This window comes from Phaseolus vulgaris, chromosome 4 (assembly GCF_000499845.2).
Source record: "Phaseolus vulgaris cultivar G19833 chromosome 4, P. vulgaris v2.0, whole genome shotgun sequence".
In the NCBI taxonomy this organism is placed as follows: Eukaryota; Viridiplantae; Streptophyta; class Magnoliopsida; order Fabales; family Fabaceae; genus Phaseolus; species Phaseolus vulgaris.
In genome coordinates, this window is record NC_023756.2 from 699,421 (window position 1) to 720,475 (window position 21,055).

The following is a 21,055-nucleotide window of genomic DNA, read 5'->3' on the forward strand; positions in this document are numbered from 1 at the left end:
ACCAACGAAAAAAATCAAACAGTTTCACACACAAACGAACCTTCAATTCAGCCCTGGCAGTGACGAATAAAAAATTTATTGCCAATCTTGCGAGACAAATCTGGAGCTCAAGTCTCAGCCAAAACTCAGTAGACACAGTGACGAACGTCTGGTAAAAATTTCATACCAAAATACCCAAGGAGTAAGGCGTAGTAAGTCCCAGACAGAGAGTGAACAAAACTGGTTTCCGAAAACAAAACGTCCTGGCTTTTCTTCCACACATCTTCCTTTTGTGATTTGTTTATGGACGTGCCTCCTTACCTGGGTGCAAACAACATATCAAAGTACTTGTGTGAGTTTTTTCAGTGCAATACAGACCCAGAATAAAATTGCACAAACTTGGGCGAAATTTGACAAGTTTTGGTAGAGGATAGCCTTTGGTTTGCCCAAAATTTATGAAAAATTCTCCCGAAATAGTTTTTTCCTGAAATTCCACGTAAGAATCTCCACTAAATTTGGGACAAAACGCGACAAATTTCGGGTCAAACGGATGAGTATTCACCCACGAAAAAAATCAAACAGTTTCACACACAAACGAACCTTCATTTCAGCCCTGGAAGTGACGAATAAAAAATTTATTGCCAATCTTGCGAGACGAATCTGAAGCTCAAATCTCAGTCAAAACTCAGTAGACACAGTGACGAACGTCTGGTAAAAATTTCTTTCCAAAATACCCAAGGAGTAAGGCATAGTAAGTCCCAGACCGAGAGTGAACAAAACTGGTTTTCCGAAAACAAAACGTCCTTGCTTTTCTTCCACGCATCTTCATTTTGTGATTTGTTTATGGACGTGTCTCCTTACCTGGGTGCAAACAACATATGAAAGTACTTGTGTGAGTTTTTTCAGCGCAATACAGACCCAGAATAAAATTGCACAAAGTTGGGCAAAATTTGACAAGTTTTGGTAGAGGATAGCTTTTGGTTTGCCCAAAATTTATGAATATTCTCCCGAAATAGTTTTTTCCTGAAATTCCACGTAAGAATCTCCACTGAATTTGGGACAAAACGCGACAAATTTCGGGTCAAAGGGATGAGTATTCACCCACGAAAAAAATCAAACAGTTTCACACACAAACGAACCTTCATTTCACCCCTGGCAGTGATGAATAAAAAATTTATTACCAATCTTGCGGGACAAATCTGGAGCTCAAGTCTCAGCCAAAACTCAATAGACACAGTGACGAACGTCTGGTAAAAATTTCATACCAAAATACCCAAGGAGTAAGGCGTAGTAAGTCGCAGACCGAGATTGAACAAAACTGGTTTTCCGAAAACAAAACGTCCTGATTTTTCTTCCCTGTATCTTCCTTTTGTGATTTGTTTATGGTCGTGTCTCCTTACCTGGGTGCAAACAACATATGAAAGTACTTCTGTGAGTTTTTTCAGCCCAATACAGACGCAGAAAAAATTACACAAAGTTGGGCGTTATTTCACAAGATTTGGTAGATGATAGCCTTTCGTTTGCACAAAATTTATGAAAAATTCTCCCGAAATAGTTTTTTCCTGAAATTCCACGTAAGAATCTCCACTGAATTTGGGACAAAATGCGACAAATTTCGCATCAAACGGATGAGTATTCACCCGCGAAAAAATCAAACAGTTTCCCACACAAACGAACCTTCCTTTCAGCCCTGGCAGTGATGAATAAAAAATTTATTACCAATCTTGCGGGATGAATCTAGAGCTCAAGTCTCAGCCAAAACTCAATAGACACAGTGACGAACGTCTGGTAAAAATTTCAGACGAAAATACCCAAGGAGTAAGGCGTAGTAAGTCCCAGACCGAGAGTGAACAAAACCGATTTTCCGAAAACAAAACGTCCTGGCTTTTCTTCCCCGTATCTTCCTTTTCTGATTTGTCTATGGACGTGCCTCTTTACCTGGGTGCAAACATCATATGAAAGTACTTGTGTGAGTTTTTTCAGAGCAATACGGACCCATAATCAAATTGCACAAAGTTGGGCGAAATTTCACAAGTTTTGGTAGAGGATAGCCTTTGCTTTGCCCAAAATTTATGAAAAATTCTCCCGAAATAGTTTTTTCTTGAAATTCCACGTAAGAATCTCCACTGAATTTGGGACAAAACGCGACAAATTTCGGGTGAAACGGATGAGTATTCACCCACGAAAAAATCAAACAGTTTCACACACAAACGAACCTTCATTTCAGCCCTGGCAGTGATGAATAAAAAATTTATTGCAAATCTTGCGGTACGAATCTGGAGCTCAAGTCTCAGCCAAAACTGAATAGACACAGTGACGAACGTCTGGTAAAAATTTCATACCAAAATACCCAAGGATGAAGGCGTAGTAAGTCCTAGACCGAGAGTGAACAAAACTGGTTTTCCGTAAACAAAACGTCCTGGCTTTTCTTCCACGCATCTTCCTTTTCTGATTTGTTTATGGACGTGCCTCCTTACCTGGGTGCAAACAACATATGAAGGTACTTGTGTGAGTTTTTTCAGCGCAATATGGACCCAGCATAAAATTGCACAAAGTTGGGCGAAATTTCACAAGTTTTTGTAGAGGATAGCCTTTGGTTTGCACAAAATTTATGAAAAATTCTGCCGAAATAGTGTTTTCCTGAAATTCCACGTAAGAATCTCCACTGAATTTGGGACAAAACGCAACAAATTTCGGGTCAAACGGATGAGTATTCACCCACGAAAAAAATCAAATAGTTTCACACACAAACGAACCTTCATTTCAGCCCTGGCAGTGATGAATAAAAAATTTATTGCCAATATTGTGGGACGAATCTGGAGCTCAAGTCTCACCCAAAACTCAATAGACACAGTGACGAACGTCTGGTAAAAATTTCACACCAAAATGCCCAAGGAGTAAGGCGTAGTAAATCCCAGACCGAGAGTGAACAAAACTAGTTTTCCGAAAACAAAACGTCCTCGCTTTTCTTCCCCATATTTTTCTTTTGTGATTTGTTTATGGAAATGCCTCCTTACCTGGGTGCAAACAACCTATGAAAGTACTTGTGTGAGTTTTTTCAGCGCAATACATGATGAGAATTAAATAAAGGAGGCCTATAGTAATGAAGGACAAGGTCACTCGCCCTCACACTTAAAAATCTTGTTATTAATCTTTGCAAAAGTTGAAGCCCAAGCCCAAGAAGCCCAAGCAAATCCCAAGCCCAAAGCTCAAGCCCATATCTCAAGCCCAAAAAAGGCCATGCCAAGCCCAAGTTCAAACCATGAAGGGAAGGCCAAACAATAAATAAAAGAGCATCATGTGAATTGCTTTTGGATAGTTATAGGAGGTATGAATATTAAATAAAGAGTGTGAGCTTAGTAAGGGGGGTGTAGAAATAATAAGGAGGTGCCAAAGTGAGAGAGGAAGTCACACCTTCCTCATGTCTATAGTTGGCGCCACTTTCATGTAATTTGGGGGGGAATTTTGAATTTGATTAGCTTTGCATTTCAGCACCTCTAGGCTATAAATTAAGGTGTTGCCCTTGTATTTTTCAGATTTGAATTTTGATTAGAGAAACTATACTCAATTTTTGAGAAAGCATTGGAGAGCTTTGTGCCTTCCTCACTAGTCTTATCTTGAGAGTTCAATGGTTACCTCAAGTGGCGGCTTGCACACTCATCTTGGAGTCACCATCCTCTAAGTGGCGTGATCATCCAACCATTCCTCCATCTTCATGAGCTTTCTCTTCTCCTTCCTTCCTTCTCTTTTAATTGTTCATGTCTTGGCTTGCTTCCTTTGATTTTCTATTCGGCATTTTCAATTCTTACGAGTTTTGCTTCAGTTCATTTGCTTCCTTGCTGTTCTTCATTGTTTCTTCTTCATTTCTAGTCTTTATGTTCGGTTCAATTCAGTTCTAATCCATTTTGTTCGGTGCATTTGCTTTTCCTTCCATTTTAATCGGTTCAATTTGACAATAATTGGAACTTCCATATGAGTTTGGGTTTTGGTACTAGTTTTGGTGAGTTCTTGTTCATAGAACCTTGATCCAATTCTATGATAAAGTGCCTATCTCATATCCAACTCAAGTTGATTCCTAAGAATGTCAAGAATCATTCATATTGTGCTATTGGAATCTCATCAATACGGACCCAGAATAAAATTTCACAAAGTTGGGCAAAATTTCACAAGTTTTGGTAGAGGATAGCCTTTGGTTTTCACAAAATTTCTGAAAATTCTCCCGAAATAGCTTTTTCCAGAAATTCCACGTAAGAATGTCCACCGAACTTGGGACAAAACGCGACAAATTTCGAGTCAAACGGATGAATATTCACCCACGAAAAAAATCAAACAGTTTCACACACAAACGAACCTTCCTTTTAGCCCTGGCAGTGATGAATAAAAAATTTATTGCCAATCTTGTGAGACGAATCTGGAGCTCAAGTCTTAGCCAAAACTCAATAGACACAGAGACAAACGTCTGGTAAAAATTTCAGACCAAAATACCCAAGGAGTAAGGCGTAGTAAGTCCCAGACCGAGAGTGAACAAAACTGGTGTTCCGAAAACAAAACGTCCTGGCTTTTCTTCCCCGTATCTTCCTTTTGTGATTTGTTTATGGACGTGCCTCCTTACCTGGGTGCAAACAACATATGAAAGTACTTGTGTGAATTTTTTCAGCGCAATACAGACCCAAAATAAAATTTCATAAAGTTGGGCGAAATTTCACAAGTTTTGGTAGAGGATAGCAATTGGTTTGCACAAAATTTCTGTGAAAATTCTCCCGAAATAGTTTTTTCCTGAAATTCCACGTAAGAATCTCCACTGAATTTGGGACAAATCGCGACAAATTTCGGGTCAAACGGATGAGTATTCACCCACGAAAAAAATCAAACAGTTTCACACACAAACGAACCTTCCTTTCAGCCCTGGCAGTGATGAATAAAAAATTTATTGCCAATCTTGTGGGACAAATCTGGAGCTCAAGCCCTAGCCAAAACTCAATAGACACAGTGACGAACGTCTGGTAAAAATTTTAGACCGAAATACCGAACGAGTAACTCATAGTAAGTCCCAGACCGAGAGTGAACAAAACTGGTTTTCCGAAAACAAAACGTCCTGACTTTTCTTCCCCGTGTCTTCGTTTTGTGATTTTTTTATGGACGTGCCTCCTTACCTAGGTGCAAAGAACATATGAAAGTACTTGTGTGAATTTTTTCAGCGCAATACGGACCCAAAATAAAATTTCACAAAGTTGGGCGAAATTTCACAAGTTTTGGTAGAGGATATCCTTTGGGGTGCACAAAATTTCTGAAAAATTCTCCTGAAATAGTTTTTTCCTGAAATTTTACATAAGAATCTCCACTGAATTTGGGACAAAACGCGACAAATTTCGGGTCAAACGGATGACTATTCACCAACGAAAAAAATCAAACAGTTTCACACACAAACGAACCTCTCTTTCAGCCCTGGCAGTGATGAATAAAAAATTTATTGCCAATCTTGTGGGACGAATCTGGAGCTCGAGTCTCAGCCTAAACTCAATAGACATAGTGACGATTGTCTGGTAAAAATTTCAAACCAAAATTCCCATGGAGTAATGCGTAGTAAGTCCCAGACTGAGAGTGAACAAAATTGGTTTTCCGAAAACAAAACGTCCATGCTTTTCTTCCCCGTATCTTCCTTTTGTGATTTGTTTATGGATGTGCCGCCTTACCTGGGTGCAAACAATATATGAAAGTACTTGTAAGAATTTTTTCAGCACAATACGGACCCAGAATAAAATTGCAGAAAGTTGAGCGAAATTTCACAAGTTTTGGTAGAGGATAGCATTTGGTTTGCACAAAATTTCTGAAAAAATCTCCCGAAATAGTTTTTTCTTGAAATTCCTCATAAGAATCTCCACTTAATTTGGGACAAAACGCGAAAAATTTTGAGTCAAACGAATGAGTTTTCACACACGAATGAACCTTCCTTTCAGGCCTGACAGTGATGAATAAAAAATTTATTGCCAAGCTTGTGGGACGAATCCGGAGCTCAAGTCTCTTCCAAAATACAATAGACACAGTGACGAACGTCTGTTAAAAATTTCAGACCAAAATATCCAAGGAGTAAGGCGTCGTCAGTCCCAGACCGAGAGTGAACAAAACTGGTTTTCCGAAAACAAAACGTCCTGACTTTTCTTTCTTGTATCTTCCTTTCGTAATTGGTTTATGGACGTGCCTCCTTACCTGTGTGCAAACAACATATGAAAGTACTTGTGTGAATTTTTTCAGCGCAATACGGACCCAGAATAAAATTGCAGAAAATGGGGCAACATTGCACAAGTTTTGGTAGAGGATAGCCTTTGATTTGCACAAAATTTCTAAAGAATTCTCCCGAAATAGTTTTTTCCTGAAATTCCACGTAAGAATCTGCACTAAATTTGGGACAAAACGCGAAAAATTTCTGGTCAAACAGATGAGTATTCACCTACGAAAAAAATCAAACAGATTAATACACAAACGAACCTTCATAATTTTTAATTGTGTTTAAAAAATTTATTGCCAATCTTGTGGGACGAATCCTACGAAGGTTCGTTTCTTTGTGAAACTGTTTTATTTTTTTTTCTAACTAAATTCTCATCTGTTTAAGCTGAAATTTATTGCATTTGGTCCCAAATTTTGTTGGGATTCTTACACAGAATTTCAATGAGAAACTATTTCGGGAAAAAAATTCTGAAATTTCTTGCACTCCAAAACTATCCTCTTTCCAGATTTGTGAAATTTTTCCCTAATTTATGCAATTTTGTTTTGAGTTCATATTACGTTGACCTTGTTAAGAATATTTCCCAGCATTCCTCCTCGAGGTAAAGAATAGATGTCAAATGTCAATCACACCCAAGTAATGAATAGATGTCAGATGTCACAATTTGTCTATCCTCATAAAAGGATTTATTAAATTATCCATTGTTCGCGTTCCCGAAGGTCCCTCTCTTTTAAGAGAATTCACGGCATGTTAAATCCTTGTAAAAATATTGTAGATTTTAGGTATTATATAATACAAAAAATTTAAAAAGAAAGATTTCTGACTAAAATTTTCCTAAAAGAGGTTAGGGTAGATGTAAAAGCAAAATGTAATATCTATTCGTTGATAAAAGTAGGATTTATTTTCTTTGTAAGTGATTTTTTTTTTCAAAAGCATGCATAAAATGAAACTTTTGAACTACACTAGAAACAAATTGAGAAACATTCATTAGAAAAAAAGAAGATTAAAAAAAGTGTACAAGTTCGTTAGAAAATATAAGAAAAGTAAGAAAAAGATTAAATACATGTGTTTATTTATCCTAATTATTTTTTATCTCTAAAATTGGTTTATATTTTATGATTTTTTTTCTAGTGTATGCAGTTATGTGTTCGCATGGATTTCAAAATTTCTCATATTTTAGGAAAGGAAATAATTGTGAACTGCTTTTGCTCTGCATGATGAGTGAGAGCATTGATGGACAACAAATATAATTGAAACAGTAACATACAAATAAGAAAAGTGGGTTCTATTTTATTCCTTCAAAGACAAGTTTAGAATCAAATAGACCCACCAAGAGGTTCAACAAAAGAGTTTGGTTCAGAAATCCACTTTCCAATCTACAATGTTCTAAGAATTAATGTTTAAAGTATTTGCATTTCAAAACTCCATTCTAAGAATTAAGGGTTGTATAGGAACTCCTCATCACAACCCAATTTCATACTTATTTCCTCTGTATAATATCATGGTACAGTGCTACACACCAACTTTGGAAGAGCTGTGGAAGAAATAAGGTAGAAAGAAACAAAAGCATAAGCACATTGTTCCATTTAAATGATTAACTTAAAAATCAAGAAAGAATGGGTGTATCCATCATAAATACATTAGCATACAAATTTTTTATAGAGCTGCATGTTTAGATTTTTCCAATTAAAGTGCAGTTCTAAAGCTTCACAATGTTAATTGCATTCACAGCTAGCTTCATATTTAGATAAAAAAAGTGTTAAAATAAACAAATGTGCTGCAATGGAGTTGGACTAGCTACAGCTTGAATTGAATACACTCAGAGATTTGGAACTTTTCCCAAAATCCTATCAAACTCAGTCTTCATTGAACACCATAAGACTTATTTTAATGCCTAAAAATCTTGATGAAATATACTTTTAAATTCCAATTACAAGTTCCTTAGATACAGAATGTCCTTTATGTCCACTGCAGTTTCCATTCAAAACTTCATTTTTTGGATCATTTAGTTCCAGTGATCTATTATTAAGTTTAAGTTCATTTTTTGTCAGAAACTGTAGTAACATGAAATAAGAACACAGAATACTCTGTTCGGAATGGATAGCTACACGATTTTCGTAGTATTCTAAAATTAGGAAAAACATTCGGTTGGAATTTAATTTCAACAGAAAAATTGAAATAATTTTGCACGAAAATAAGAGTAAAATAAAAGTAATTGATTCATGAAAAACGTAGTTGAGTTCAAGTATATCATGTGCTGCTCTTGTTTGAAAAATGGCAATTATAGGGTTACCGTTTGCAACTAACAAAATGGTAATCGAAAAGGTACAAAGATATTCTGGAGAATTGGAACCTGTTGAAGTGGCAGACAAATTGAAATAGGTGCACGCCTAATTTTGAACTTCTGACTCATCTTATGAAAGTTCCAGTTTTTGGATGTGAGCAATCTTTCCCCAGTCTTCGCCATCTGGATTTCGACACCGCTCCTTCAGCAATGGACAATCGAAGATTGTAAGAGAAGAGATGGATTTGGGGAGACCCTCCGCTGGTAAGCATTCAAGGCTGGGACAATCCTCAAATATGAGAGAGGAGAGGTGGCAGAGACCTTTGTAGTGCATCTTTTTAAGATTTGGACACCAACGGATTTCTAGAGAGGTGAGAGAGCGTGGCAGCAAAACTTCATCGGGAAAACACTCCACCTCCAACTTGTAAATACACAACCTTTGAAGAGATGTGTTGGGGTCCAAGTTGTCTCTCAAGGAGGCGATAAGTTTTAAACATGAAAGAGACATTTGTTTTATATTTAATGGCAAACCTCCATCTGGGAACAACTCCACTTCTGGACAATTAATTATATGCAGCCCAGTAAGGGACGGAAACAGGATTTGCATGCGTTTGGGAAACAGGAATGATTTAAATTGAGCGCAAGCAGAAATACATAGAGACGTGAGATGATTATGAGCGTACTCCTGTGAAATTCTTCTTAGGTTTGGGCAGCGTATCAGTTCAAGAGTACAGAGCTTTGGAAAGAAATGTAGTGGAAAGATTGTAAGAGAGTCGGTGCCTCCATCAGTATGCGATGTGTCCATACTGTTTCCGCTCATTCTGAGCTCATCACTAACAACTACTTTCGTACCTTTCAGTTTCGGACAATTATCCACATAAAGCTCTTCAAGACGTGGAAAAGAAGTAGTTTTACACTCCCATTCTTCCCATTTCGTCATATTGCGGAATTCCAACCACTCCAAGGATGGAAACGAAGAGTTGCTCCCATAAAATTCAGCACCAATGCTCACTATTCCATCAAGCCCTGCAATCTGAAGGGTCTTCAGTGATGACAAAAGTCCAAGGGGAGGCAAACATAGGCAGTATTTACATTTAAACAACTTTAAGAACACCAGATTTGATAACGAATTATCGAATTCCCAACTTGGGAATTCTGTAGCATTGTAGTTCCAGATTGACAATTTCTCCAAGTGATTGGAAGGTTGTAGATTCTGAAGTACTTCCTTTTCTTTCTTTGGATCATCAGGGATGTGGTCCGACTTCCAATATAATTGTAGCTCCACAAGGCGTTTATCTTTCAAATTTGCTTTTAATGCATCCAAAGGATTCCCAATATTCTGCACGTCAATGATTGATAGCCTTCCATGAAGATTGAGTCCTCCCAATCCGCCCAGTTCCTTAGTACTTAGCTCACTATTTTTATCCACGAAAAACATACTTAGTACTTGAAGATTCTTCAATTCTCCAAAATGCATTGGCATCTTTCTCACTTTTGTACCTACAAATTCCAGGCAACGCAATTTGGTAAGCTTATGCAAATTTAAGGGAAACTCCTCCAACATTGAACAATTGTTCAACTTCAGTATTAGTAAGTTATAGAGCAAACATATCGAGTCAGGTAGCTTTTGTATCTCTGTAGACGAAAGATCTAACGATTGGAGATGTTTAAGATCACCTACAGAATCTGGGACCTCTCTAAGGTGTAAACAACCACGGAAAGATAACACGCGTATAAACTTAATATTGGAAAACAAATCATGTATCGAAATCTTGAAATCCCATGGAGATCTCCCATATAGTGAGATAGGAAGAAATGAACGAAGTTTTTTAGCATCAGTTAAACTCTCAAAACCATCAAAACTTTTGACGTCACGGAATTCAAATGAAAAATGACGGGTTGTTTTCTGTATATATTGTTCATTATCAAATTTCAACCTGAAACAGAAATCCGCATATACATATTTTGCCAAATCATTCAGAAGGTCATGCATGACGAAACGCCCTACGACGCTTGATTTGTTAAAAAAACACCTTGACAGTAGATCATTGAAGTACTCTTCCCCAATTTGTTCTGGATGTCTAATATGTTGTGTACTCAGTAGAAAATTTTGGGCCATCCACAAAAAAATTAACTCCTCCTTCACAAACTCATAATCTTTGGGGAATAAGGCACAATAAGCAAAGCACCTTTTAAGATGAGAAGGAAGATGGTGATAGCTCAAAAATAACGCAGGAATAATTTCACTGTGTTCTTTTGGTAACTCCCATATCTCACTTTCCAATATGTTCTTCCAATCTGAAATGGATGAATTTGTGCTCAAAAGACATCCAATTGTTTTCAGAGCTAGAGGTAATCCCTTGCACTTCTCAACTATTCTTCTACCAACCTTCATGAACTCATCATTCAATTCAATATCACCATCTTTTAATGCATGATTTTCAAAAACTTTCCTGCATTCGTCCTCTCCTAATTGCTTTAGAAGATGCACTTCAGACCTCATGCTAGAAGCAACTTTCTCACTGCGAGTTGTGACAAGAATTCTACTTCCTGGAGCCCCATAGCTAAGAGGAGTTTGCACAGCTTCCCATTCTGCTGGTCTTTCGTTCCAAACATCATCCAAAACAAGAAGAAATTTCTTTCCTGACAATTTTTCTTTCAGTTTTTTGTGAACCATTTCTAGGTTCCCACTATCATCTGTTTTATCAGTGATTGCCTCAAGAATTGTTCTTGTCACGGTCAAAACATGAAAATGATCAGAAACACAAACCCAGGCTTTGATATCAAATTTTACATCTTCGATCTTTGGGTCATTGTACACATGCTGGGCGAGTGTGGTCTTACCCAACCCACCCATGCCCACAATGGAAAATATTGATGGGTGGTTAGGATTGTCGATTTCAGATGTGAGCCAATTAATGATTATATCTTTGTCAGCATCTCTACCGTAAATAACACTTTCAACCACCAAAGAAGATGATGGCAATTTCTGTGACACTCTACTGCCTGATCTATCATTATCATCAGAATAAGTACGCCTTTTCAAACCAAGAGCATCCTTTTGGTTTGCAAGATATTCTAGTCTCCGCAGGACTTCTTTCAACCCTGATTCAATTTTCTTGTTAAATGAACTGAAAGTAGAGTTCAAGAAATTTGATACCTTGTAAGTACAGGTTTGAGGTTGGGATTGAGCTTCGACTTGGCATCTGGTGAGCTTATGGTCTATTTCACCCAACAGATCCTCTGCATCAAAGACAGCCTCTTTGACAGCAACAAGCCATGCTTTGACGTGTGGATCTGTGAGCTGCTTTAGTTCAGCATCATCAGCGAGAGCATTTATGGAATGCAGCATGATGTTCAAATTGGCGAGCAGTTTCTCATCAAGTTTTCTTCTACGAAAGAAGTCTAGAAATTGACGAGAAGCGAGCCTGTCGAATGCAACCTGAAGAAAGGCGGAAAGAAGAGCACCACCAACAAGTGCTGCTGCCATAGTAGGAGTTGGAAATGAAGTGAAATGGATTGAATGCAGGAATGAATGGCAAAGTGATGAGAAGAGTAGTTACAAAGGATGACTTGACTTTAAAAAGAAGATGTTTTTGTTTAATGGGAACTCAACCAATATAAAATGTGAGCTGTTGGATGTGATGAATGAACGAATGGGAAGAGGGTTGTGGGCCCCAGTGAAGCAATAATTGTTAACTGTTTCTGATAAGAAAAGTGTTAACAACTGTAATCCATGAATGGATATCTGATAATAAGATGAAACAAATCATCACTGAAATCTGACAGTAGTTCCAAACCAAAATTTTAACTGTTTGGATAATATCTGATTCCAAATAATATTTTTTATATTATATTCATGCAAATTTAGTTTATGTACTAATTCGCATCCTTTCCTTATTCACTTAATTTGGTTTCTTTCTCTCTTTATTTATCACTTAATATACCTTAAAAACATAAAAGATATATGATATGGAGGAGTTTGATTTATTTATTCATATACTCTATATAATAAATGAATATATTTTTATATTTATGTAAGAGATATTTTTAAAAAACTTAAAGATTTCCTAAAAAATTATTAAGCAAATATTTTCAATGTTGTTTTTCTGAGATGGTGCCTGATGTAAAGACATTATATGAGTGTATAAAATTTGGAGAGTTGAAGTCACAATCTTACAAAAGCTTTTCCTAAGAATTATTTTAATGTACTTGTTCAGTAGATCAAGATTAAGCTGGCTAATTGAATTTCATCTTACTTCCTGAGATTGTTAAGCAATCCATTTAAATAAGAGGTATTGGTGATTTTCATGATATTTTGATTTATATATGACAAGTTATAGAATTGTATAGCATCAGACCCTGCAGTTATACTACAGTGAAGGCAGAAAACAATTATCTCTTTAAGCATCATCAACTTTTAAGTCCTTTTGAATAACATGCTTTCTTGTAGTTGCAACAATGTCATTTCTTTGTAGAAATTCTTATTCTCTGTTTTAAGTGTGTCAGCTATCTAATTAGTTCCATCTTTGCAGATGGTTAAAGTGGAGAAAATTAGTAACTGGATTCTATTTGGATTAATGCATGTTTATGTACATTAGCTTTTTGTTTGTCACTCTTATTTAAGTGTTCATTATATTGTTGAGTTTTTTATTCATACTTCTTAGACTTCTTTTCATCTTAATTATAAAATCAACACAAGCAAGGTCCTATCTCATACTATACACCAGTTTGAAAATCAAAACCTCTTTATCTTAGAACATGTAAAAAAAATGCCATAACCCAATTTCAATCCCTTCTACTTGTTCTCTCTGTATAATATCATGGTACATTGGTACAAACCCACTTTGGAAAGACCAATGGCCATGTACCAACAACAAACGCTCCAGAAACCGGAATTGAGCTATTGCAAAATCAGTTGCCATGATACCCTGTAGACAACATTTATTTACAAATATCAGAAACAGTCATTCAAACATTAGCTTATCATACAAAAGTTGGCATGTACATTCAGAAATCTTAATGATGTGTTTAGGACTGCTAGTGTGGAGTAGTTGTTTTGTTACTAAATCAAATGTTTTTATATACCTATTACTAGTTATTTAATGATGGTTACTTTTTATTTGTTCTCCTTGCAATTGTGGTATTGTTTTAAACTTTTTGTTTTTTTTTTATTGGCAATACAGTTACTTTTATATAAAGCTTATAAGTGAAGGTTTTAATCCCTTTGCCTCTGCAGAAATTAAAGTTCTGGATTTCTTTCCTTATTGATTGGCATAGTCACTTTCTAACAACTCTATTAAGTACACAATAACATTACTGATAACTTATGTTGCATGCATGTTGGTTTGACAACTTGGTTCATTATCCTTAAGTGAATTTCTCCATAATTTAAAATAATTCAAATGCAAAACATATTAAGACCACATGTTAAACACCACAAAAGAGGTAAGAACATGTAGACCTGGTTAGACTAATGACACATTCGGGTAAAAATATCTTCATTAAGCACATCTTCAATAAGTTATTATCTCATATAAGATCATTTGTCATAAATAGGAACATAGAAGTGATTGGAATAGGCTAATAACAACTTATTTTATAAGCTTCATTATGAAGTTCATTGAAATAAGCTAAAGAGGTTATAATTATAAGAATCATCAATTATTATCATAAGCTCAAATAAAGTCCCTATAAGCTCTTTAACACTCCCTAAGTTATATTAGAATCTCTTCAGTTTCTTCATTTATTATGGTTTTGGAGAATATAATCTTTCTTAAGAACAGGTAAAAGAGCAGCCCAGATAAGAATAATCAAATGTATCTTTAGACCTGCATCCCTTCAGCACCATTAATGCAACTCCAATATCAGCCTCCTGAAGCATGCCAACATCATTTGCCCCATCACCAATACATAATGTTGTCTTCCCAGTTCCCAATTTTACCAACCTTGTAACCTGCATATTTTTTAGGCTGACATGGTTATAATATTTCCAGTCAATACCCATAACTTGATTTTTGCCCGTGCAAGCTTTTCAATACACTCAGGAACCTGTATTTCCATGTCGAATAAGCTTTATTAACTAATCGAGAACAAAGGTATTAATATCTGATTTTTTTTACTGCCATTTTTCCCTGTTTCAGTGTCTATGTCTGAAGCCAAGTTCATTTATTGTCAGAAACTTCTATTTTATTCTCACTGGGTACATAATTGTTGTAAAGTTGTCTTCATTCAAGTCACCCCTAGTCCACTTTGATTTCACATCAACTAGAAATATGACTTAAATAAAACTTAGACAAATATCACTTTACAATTTGATTTTCTGAGATTGAGTTCGGCCCTTAACCCAAATTCTAAAAATAATAAATGCAAAGACTTACATAATTAGGAGTAGGAAGATTTAAAAGTTTACACTTACCCCTTTTTGCAGTCTATCCTCAACTGCAGTAACACCAAGAAATATCAAATCTCTTTCCATCTTGTGAGCAGCTGCATCCACCAGTGCATCTCGGTCTTCTGTTACAGAAGTTTTTGACCTTTGAAAACTCCTTGTCCCATAACTTATATTCTTCTTCATCAAGTTCACGGTATGTGACTACAAGGCTTCTTAAACCAGCATCGGCGTACCTTTTGATATGATCTCTGGTTTCAACCTCAAACTGTCTTCCATGCTGTGAGAGCCTTTCAAACATTACACTGAATATATGCAGGGAAATACACAATTTGACGTTACTACATGCTATTAACAACTCCATCATTCAAAAAGCATGGGATATTAATTGAAACCTGTCTGCACCCTTGCATAGGAGCAATAATTGATTTTCCTCATTCCTCACTATCACTGACATTCTTTTGCGGGAACTGCTGAACTCTAACACATTAGAAGCTGGTCAAAAATTAACCCAATGAACACTAAATTAAACACACATTTAAAACAAATGAAAATGCGTCAAAATTATAATATGCTATGTAAAGACTTGTTCAAAGCTTCTTAAATCACTCTCTCTGCATCGACCAAATATATCAAACAGGTTCAAACCTATTGACAGAGTTTATCAGAAATAAAGACAAAGAATACAAACTAGAAATATATACCACTCATTGGCACTACATGAATCAAATCATTTAAAAATTTCAAGTAGAATTTTCTCTTATTAAGAGTTAATAATGATTCTTTTATTCCCCTCAATCTTTCATCCTAAAATCAGATTTAAGAGCACAAACACTTTCTGAGAGTCTTTCCCTTTACATATGATTTTGCAGAAAGGAAAATTTCCCTATAACTATAATTTATACCATCCGAAAAATCCATAATTGAACTTTTTCTTTTATGGGTCTTATATACAATGAAACTAGTTGAATAGATATATGAAGATGTAAAAGGAAGGGCAAACCAAAGCTTTGAAAATCCTATTATAATTTTGTTTTAGTGAGAAGCCAGATAAAACATTGTTGACAATAGAAGCTGAACTACTCTATTAAATAGAAGTTATATGATCTCATCTGAGATGACAAATTTGGCCACCAACATTGTGGGGAACATATTAGAAAAGGGAACATGGTAAAAGGAGTTAGCCAACCTGTCAACCTTTTTTCCACTTTCATAATGCAATTCGTGCAATGATATGCTTGATTGTGTCCTTGCAAAAAACTCAAAACCAAGCTCCCTTGCAGCTATGACAAAAGCTGCTTCATCTGGTGATTCGGCTTCATAGGAAATTTCTCCAGATTCATTATCTTCATCTGGAATAGCTGTGTGACAAATAGCTAAAACTCCAAAGAATTTCTGTATGAAGTCTGAACATGGTTCATTAACCCATTGCCCATTCACTAAAACTAAAGCCCTTAATTGGATGCAGAGTCTCACTTGCCTAATTACTCTGGCCCAAGAAATCAGAGGATTTACCATCAACATCAGCATAATTTCAGTGTTTTTCAACTTAGAATCTCTTAACCATCATGTTGTTTAATATTGTTTCATTGACTAACTCTACACTGGGACTTAATACCGATTTAGTATTATGTTTTCTGGCCATAAAATATTTTGTATTTGACATATGTATTCAAATTTAAAGAAGAAGTTACTATGTTGACGAATATCATGTGGAGTATTGAGTTTCCATGGTGCACATAAGATAGCAGAAGACCAAAATGCTCATACAGGGATAATGGAAGACATTGAGCACGCACCAAAGAGGAACAAACGAAAAGAGCAAGAACAGAGAAAAGATGAACAATTTCTTACTTTGTTATTCATTTTCTGGACAGAAAACAACAGATTGCTATTTGTAAAAGAAAGGAACCTAAGTAAGAAGGCCCATTAGGAAAAACAAAACCAAGCCCAATAGAAAATAAACTACAAAAATAATGAAGCCCAATAGCCTTCCTCAAGCTGGAGGTTGATAATTTTTCAACCCAAGCTTGGAAACCATTTACCGAATATGGATTGATCAAGGACCTTGGTGAAAATGTCAGCATATTGCTCAGAACTCTTGAAAGGGAGAAGATGAAATAATTCACATTGTAGTTTTTCTCTAACGACGTGACAATCTATTTCAATATGTTTCATGCGTTTGAGAAAAATAAGATTTGAAACAATGTGTCCGACAACTTGATTGTCGCAGAACAAATGGACATTTTGTTGAATATTGATATGAAGATCTTGTAGAAGAAAAATGAGCCATTGGATTTTACTATGCAGTAGTAACAAGAGCTCGATATTCGGTTTCGGACGAAGAGCGCAAAATAGTACTTTGTTTTTTTGTTTTCCACGAAATCAAGTATTCTAACTCTAGCTTCAACTTGTAGAAAAAATATACACCTAAATATTGATCACTTGAATAAATTTTAGGATTTTTTTGAGTATTTCTAATTTTAATATATTATTTAAATAAAAATAATAATTTTCTTATCAGTTAGATATAAAATGTTGCTTTTAAAATGAAAATAATGTTACTATTTGAATCTCATGATAGAAATTTTGTATTTGGTTTATATGTTACTCATCCGTTTGACCTGAAATTTGTTGCGTTTTGTCCCAAATTCAGTTGAGATTCTTACGTGGAATTTCAGGAAAAAACTATTCTAAGAGAATTTTTCAGAAATTTTGGGCAAAACTCGTGAAATTTCGTCCTACTTTCCGAAATTTTAGTTTAGGTCCATATTGCGCTGAAAAAATTCACACAGGTACTTTCATATGTTGTTTGCACCCAGGTAAGGAGGCACGTCCATAAAAAAATCACAAAAAGAAGATACGGGGGCGAAAAGCCAGGACGCTCTATTTTTGGAAAACCAATTTTGTTCACTCTCGGTCTAGGACTTACTACGCCTTACTCCCCGGGTATTCTGGTATGAAATTTTTACCAGACGTTCGTCACTGTGCCTACTGAGTTTTGGCTAAGATTTGAGCTCCAGGTTCGTCTCACAAGATTGTCAATAAATTTTTTATTCATCACTACCAGGGCTGAAAGGAAGGTTCGTTTGTGTGTGAAACTGTTTGATTTTTTTTGTGGGTGAATACTCATCCGTTTGACTTGAAATTTGTCGCGTTTTGTCCCAAATTCAGTGGAGATTCTTACATGGAATTTCAGGAAAATTCCAGGAGAATTTTTCAGAAATTTTGGGCAAACCAAGGCTATTCTATACCAAAACTCGTGAAATTTCGCCCTACTTTCCGAAATTTTAGTCTGGTTTTGTATTGCGCTGAAAAAATTCACACAGGTACTTTCATATGTTGTTTACACCCAAGTAAGGAGGCACGTCCATCAACAAATCACAAAAAGAAGATACGGGGGAGAAAAGCCAGAACGCTCTATTTTCGGAAAATCAGTTTTGTTCACTCTCGGTTTGGGACTTACTACGCCTTACTCCCCGGGTATTCTAGTATGAAATTTTTACCAGACGTTTTGTCATTGTGTCTAATGAGTTTTGGTTGAGATTTCGGCCCCAGATTCGTCCCACAAAGATGGCAATAAATTTTTTATTCATCACTGCCAGAGCTGAAAGGAAGGTTCGTTTGTGTGTGAAACTATTTGATTTTTTCGTGGGTGAATACTCATTCGTTTGACCTGAAATTTGTCGCGTTTTGTCCCAAATTCAGTGGAGATTCTTACGTGGAATTTCAAGAAAAAACTATTCCGGAAGAATTTTTCAGAAATTTTGGACAAACCAAGGCTATCCTCTACCAAAACTCGTGAAATTTCGCCCTACTTTCTGAAATTTTAGTATGGGTTCGTATTGCGCTGAAAAAAATTCACACAGGTACTTTCATATGTTGCTTGCACTCAGGTAAGGAGGCACGTCCATAAAAAAATCACAAAAAGAAGATACGAGGGAGAAAAGCCAGGACTCTCTGTTTTCGGAACACCACTTTTGTTCACTCACGATCTGGGACTTACGACGCCCTACTCCCCGGGTATTTTGGTCTGAAATTTTTACCAGACGTTCAGCACTGTGTCTACTGAGTTTTGGCTGAGATTTGAGCCCCAGATTCGTCCCACAAGATTGGCAATCAATTTTTAATTCATCACTGCCAGGGCTGAAAGGAAGGTTTGTTTGTGTGTGAAACTGTTTTATTTTTTTCGTGGTTGAATACTCATCCGTGTGACCTGAAATTTCTCGCGTTTTGTCCCAAATTCAGTGGAGATTCTGAAGTGGATTTTCAGGAAAAAACTATTCCCAGAGAATTTTTAAGAAATTTTGGGCAAACCAAAAGCTCTCCTCTACCAAAACTCGTGAAATTTAGCCCTACTTTCCGAAATTTTATTCCGGGAGCGTATTGTACTGAAAAAAATCACACAGGTACTTTCATATGTTGTTTGCACCTAGGTAAGGAGGCACGTCCATAAACAAATCATAAAAAAGAAGATACGGGGGAAAATAGCCAAGACGCTCTATTTTCGGAAAACAAGTTTTCTTCACTCACGGTCTGGGACTTACTACGCCCTACTCCCCGGGTATTCTGGAATGAAATTTTTACCAGACGTTCTTCCCTGTGTCCACTGAGTTTTGGCTGAGATTTGAGCCCCAGATTCGTCCCACAAGATTGGCAATAAATTTTTTATTCATCATTGTTAGGGCTTAAAGGAAGGTTCGTTTGTGTATGAAACTGTTTGATTTTTTTTTGTGGGTGAATACTCATCCATTTGACCTGAAATTTGTCGTGTTTTATCCCAATTTCAGTGGAGATTCTTAGGTGGAATTTGAGGAAAAAATTATTCCCGGAGAATTTTTCAAAAATTTTGGGCAAACCAAAGGCTATCCTCTACCAAAACTCGTGAAATTTCGCCCTACATTCCGAAATTTTAGTATGGATCCGTATTGCGCTGAAAAAATTCACACAGGTACTTTCATATGTTGTTTGCACCCAGGTAAGGAAGCACGTCCATAAACAAATAACAAAAAGAAGATACGGGGCAGAAAAGCCAGGACGCTCTGTTTTCCGGAAACCAGTTTTGTTCACTCTCGGTCTGGGACTTACTACACCCTACTCCCCAGGTATTCTGGTCTGAAATTTTTACCAGATGTTCGTCACTGTGTCTAGTGAGTTTTGGCTTAGATTGGAGCCCTAGATTCGTCCAAAAAGATTGGCAATAAATTTTTTATTCATTACTGTCAGGGCTGAAAGGAAGGTTCGTTTGTGTGTGAAACTGTTTGATATTTTTCGTGGGTGAATACTCATTCGTTTGACCTGAAATTTGTCGCGTGTTGTCCCAAATTCAGTGGAGATTCTTACGTGTAATTTCAAGAAAAAACTATTCCGGGAGAATTTTTCAGAAATTTTGGGCAAATCTCTACCAAAACTTGTGAAATTTCCCCCTACTTTCTGCAATTTAAGTCCTGATCTGTATTGCGCTGAAAAAATACACACAGGTACTTTCATATGATGTTTGCACCCAGGTAAGGAGGCAAGTCCATAAACAAATCACAAAAAGAAAATACTGGAGAGAAAAGCCAGGACGCTCTATTTTCGGAAAACAAGTTATGTTCACTCTCGGTTTGGGACTTACTACGCCCTTCTCCCCGGGTATTATGGTATGAAATTTTTAGCAGACGTTCGTCACTGTGTCTACTGAGTTTTGGATGAGATTGGAGCCCCAGATTCGTCCCACAAGATTGACAATAAATTTTTTATTCATCAGTGCCAAGCTTAAAATGAAGGTTCGTTTGTGTATGAAACTGTTTAATTTTTTTCGTGGGTGAATACTTATCTGTTTGACCTGAAATTTGTCGCGTTTTGTCCCAAATTCAATGGAGATTCTTACTTGAAATTTCACGAAAAAAACTATTTCAGGAAACTTTTTTAGAAATTTTGTTTAAACCAAGGCTATCCTCCACCAAAACTCGTGAAATTTCACCCTACTTTCTGAAATTTTAGTCTGGGAACGTATTGCTCTGAAAAAATTCAAACAGGTACTTTCCTATGTTGTTTGCACCCAGGTAAGGAGGCACGTCCATAAACAAATCACAAAAAGAAGATACGTGGGAGAAAAGCCAGGACGCTCTGTTTTCGGAAAACCAGTTTTGTTCACTCTCGGTTTGGGACTTACTACGCCCTACTCCCCGGGTAT

General features: G+C 36.4%; 1 protein-coding gene and 1 long non-coding RNA gene across 3 annotated transcripts in view; both read right to left on the reverse strand.

Moving 5' to 3' along the window:
• Nucleotides 1–12,110, reverse strand: part of LOC137836685 (putative disease resistance RPP13-like protein 1) — a 32,519-nt gene extending 20,409 nt beyond the window's left edge. The window contains exons 1-2 of one of the 2 annotated variants that reach the window (XM_068645372.1): nt 8,556–12,110; nt 7,450–7,736 (exon numbers count right to left, since the gene is read on the reverse strand). In XM_068645372.1, coding sequence (XP_068501473.1) covers nt 8,617–11,976 — 3,360 coding nt within the window. In that variant the 5' untranslated portion in view covers nt 11,977–12,110 and the 3' untranslated portion in view covers nt 7,450–7,736; nt 8,556–8,616. Of the gene's footprint in view, nt 1–7,449; nt 7,737–8,555 lie in introns of those variants that run through there. The other variant, XM_068645373.1, reaches the window with a different exon arrangement.
• Nucleotides 12,111–13,216: 1,106 nt separating this feature from the next.
• On the reverse strand, nt 13,217–16,272 carry LOC137836690 (uncharacterized). Its single transcript, XR_011085335.1, has 4 exons — nt 15,273–16,272; nt 14,867–15,182; nt 14,318–14,442; nt 13,217–13,417 (listed from the first exon to the last, which is right to left on the reverse strand). It is a non-coding gene; the product is annotated as an uncharacterized lncRNA (long non-coding RNA).
• Nucleotides 16,273–21,055: the final 4,783 nt, after the last annotated feature.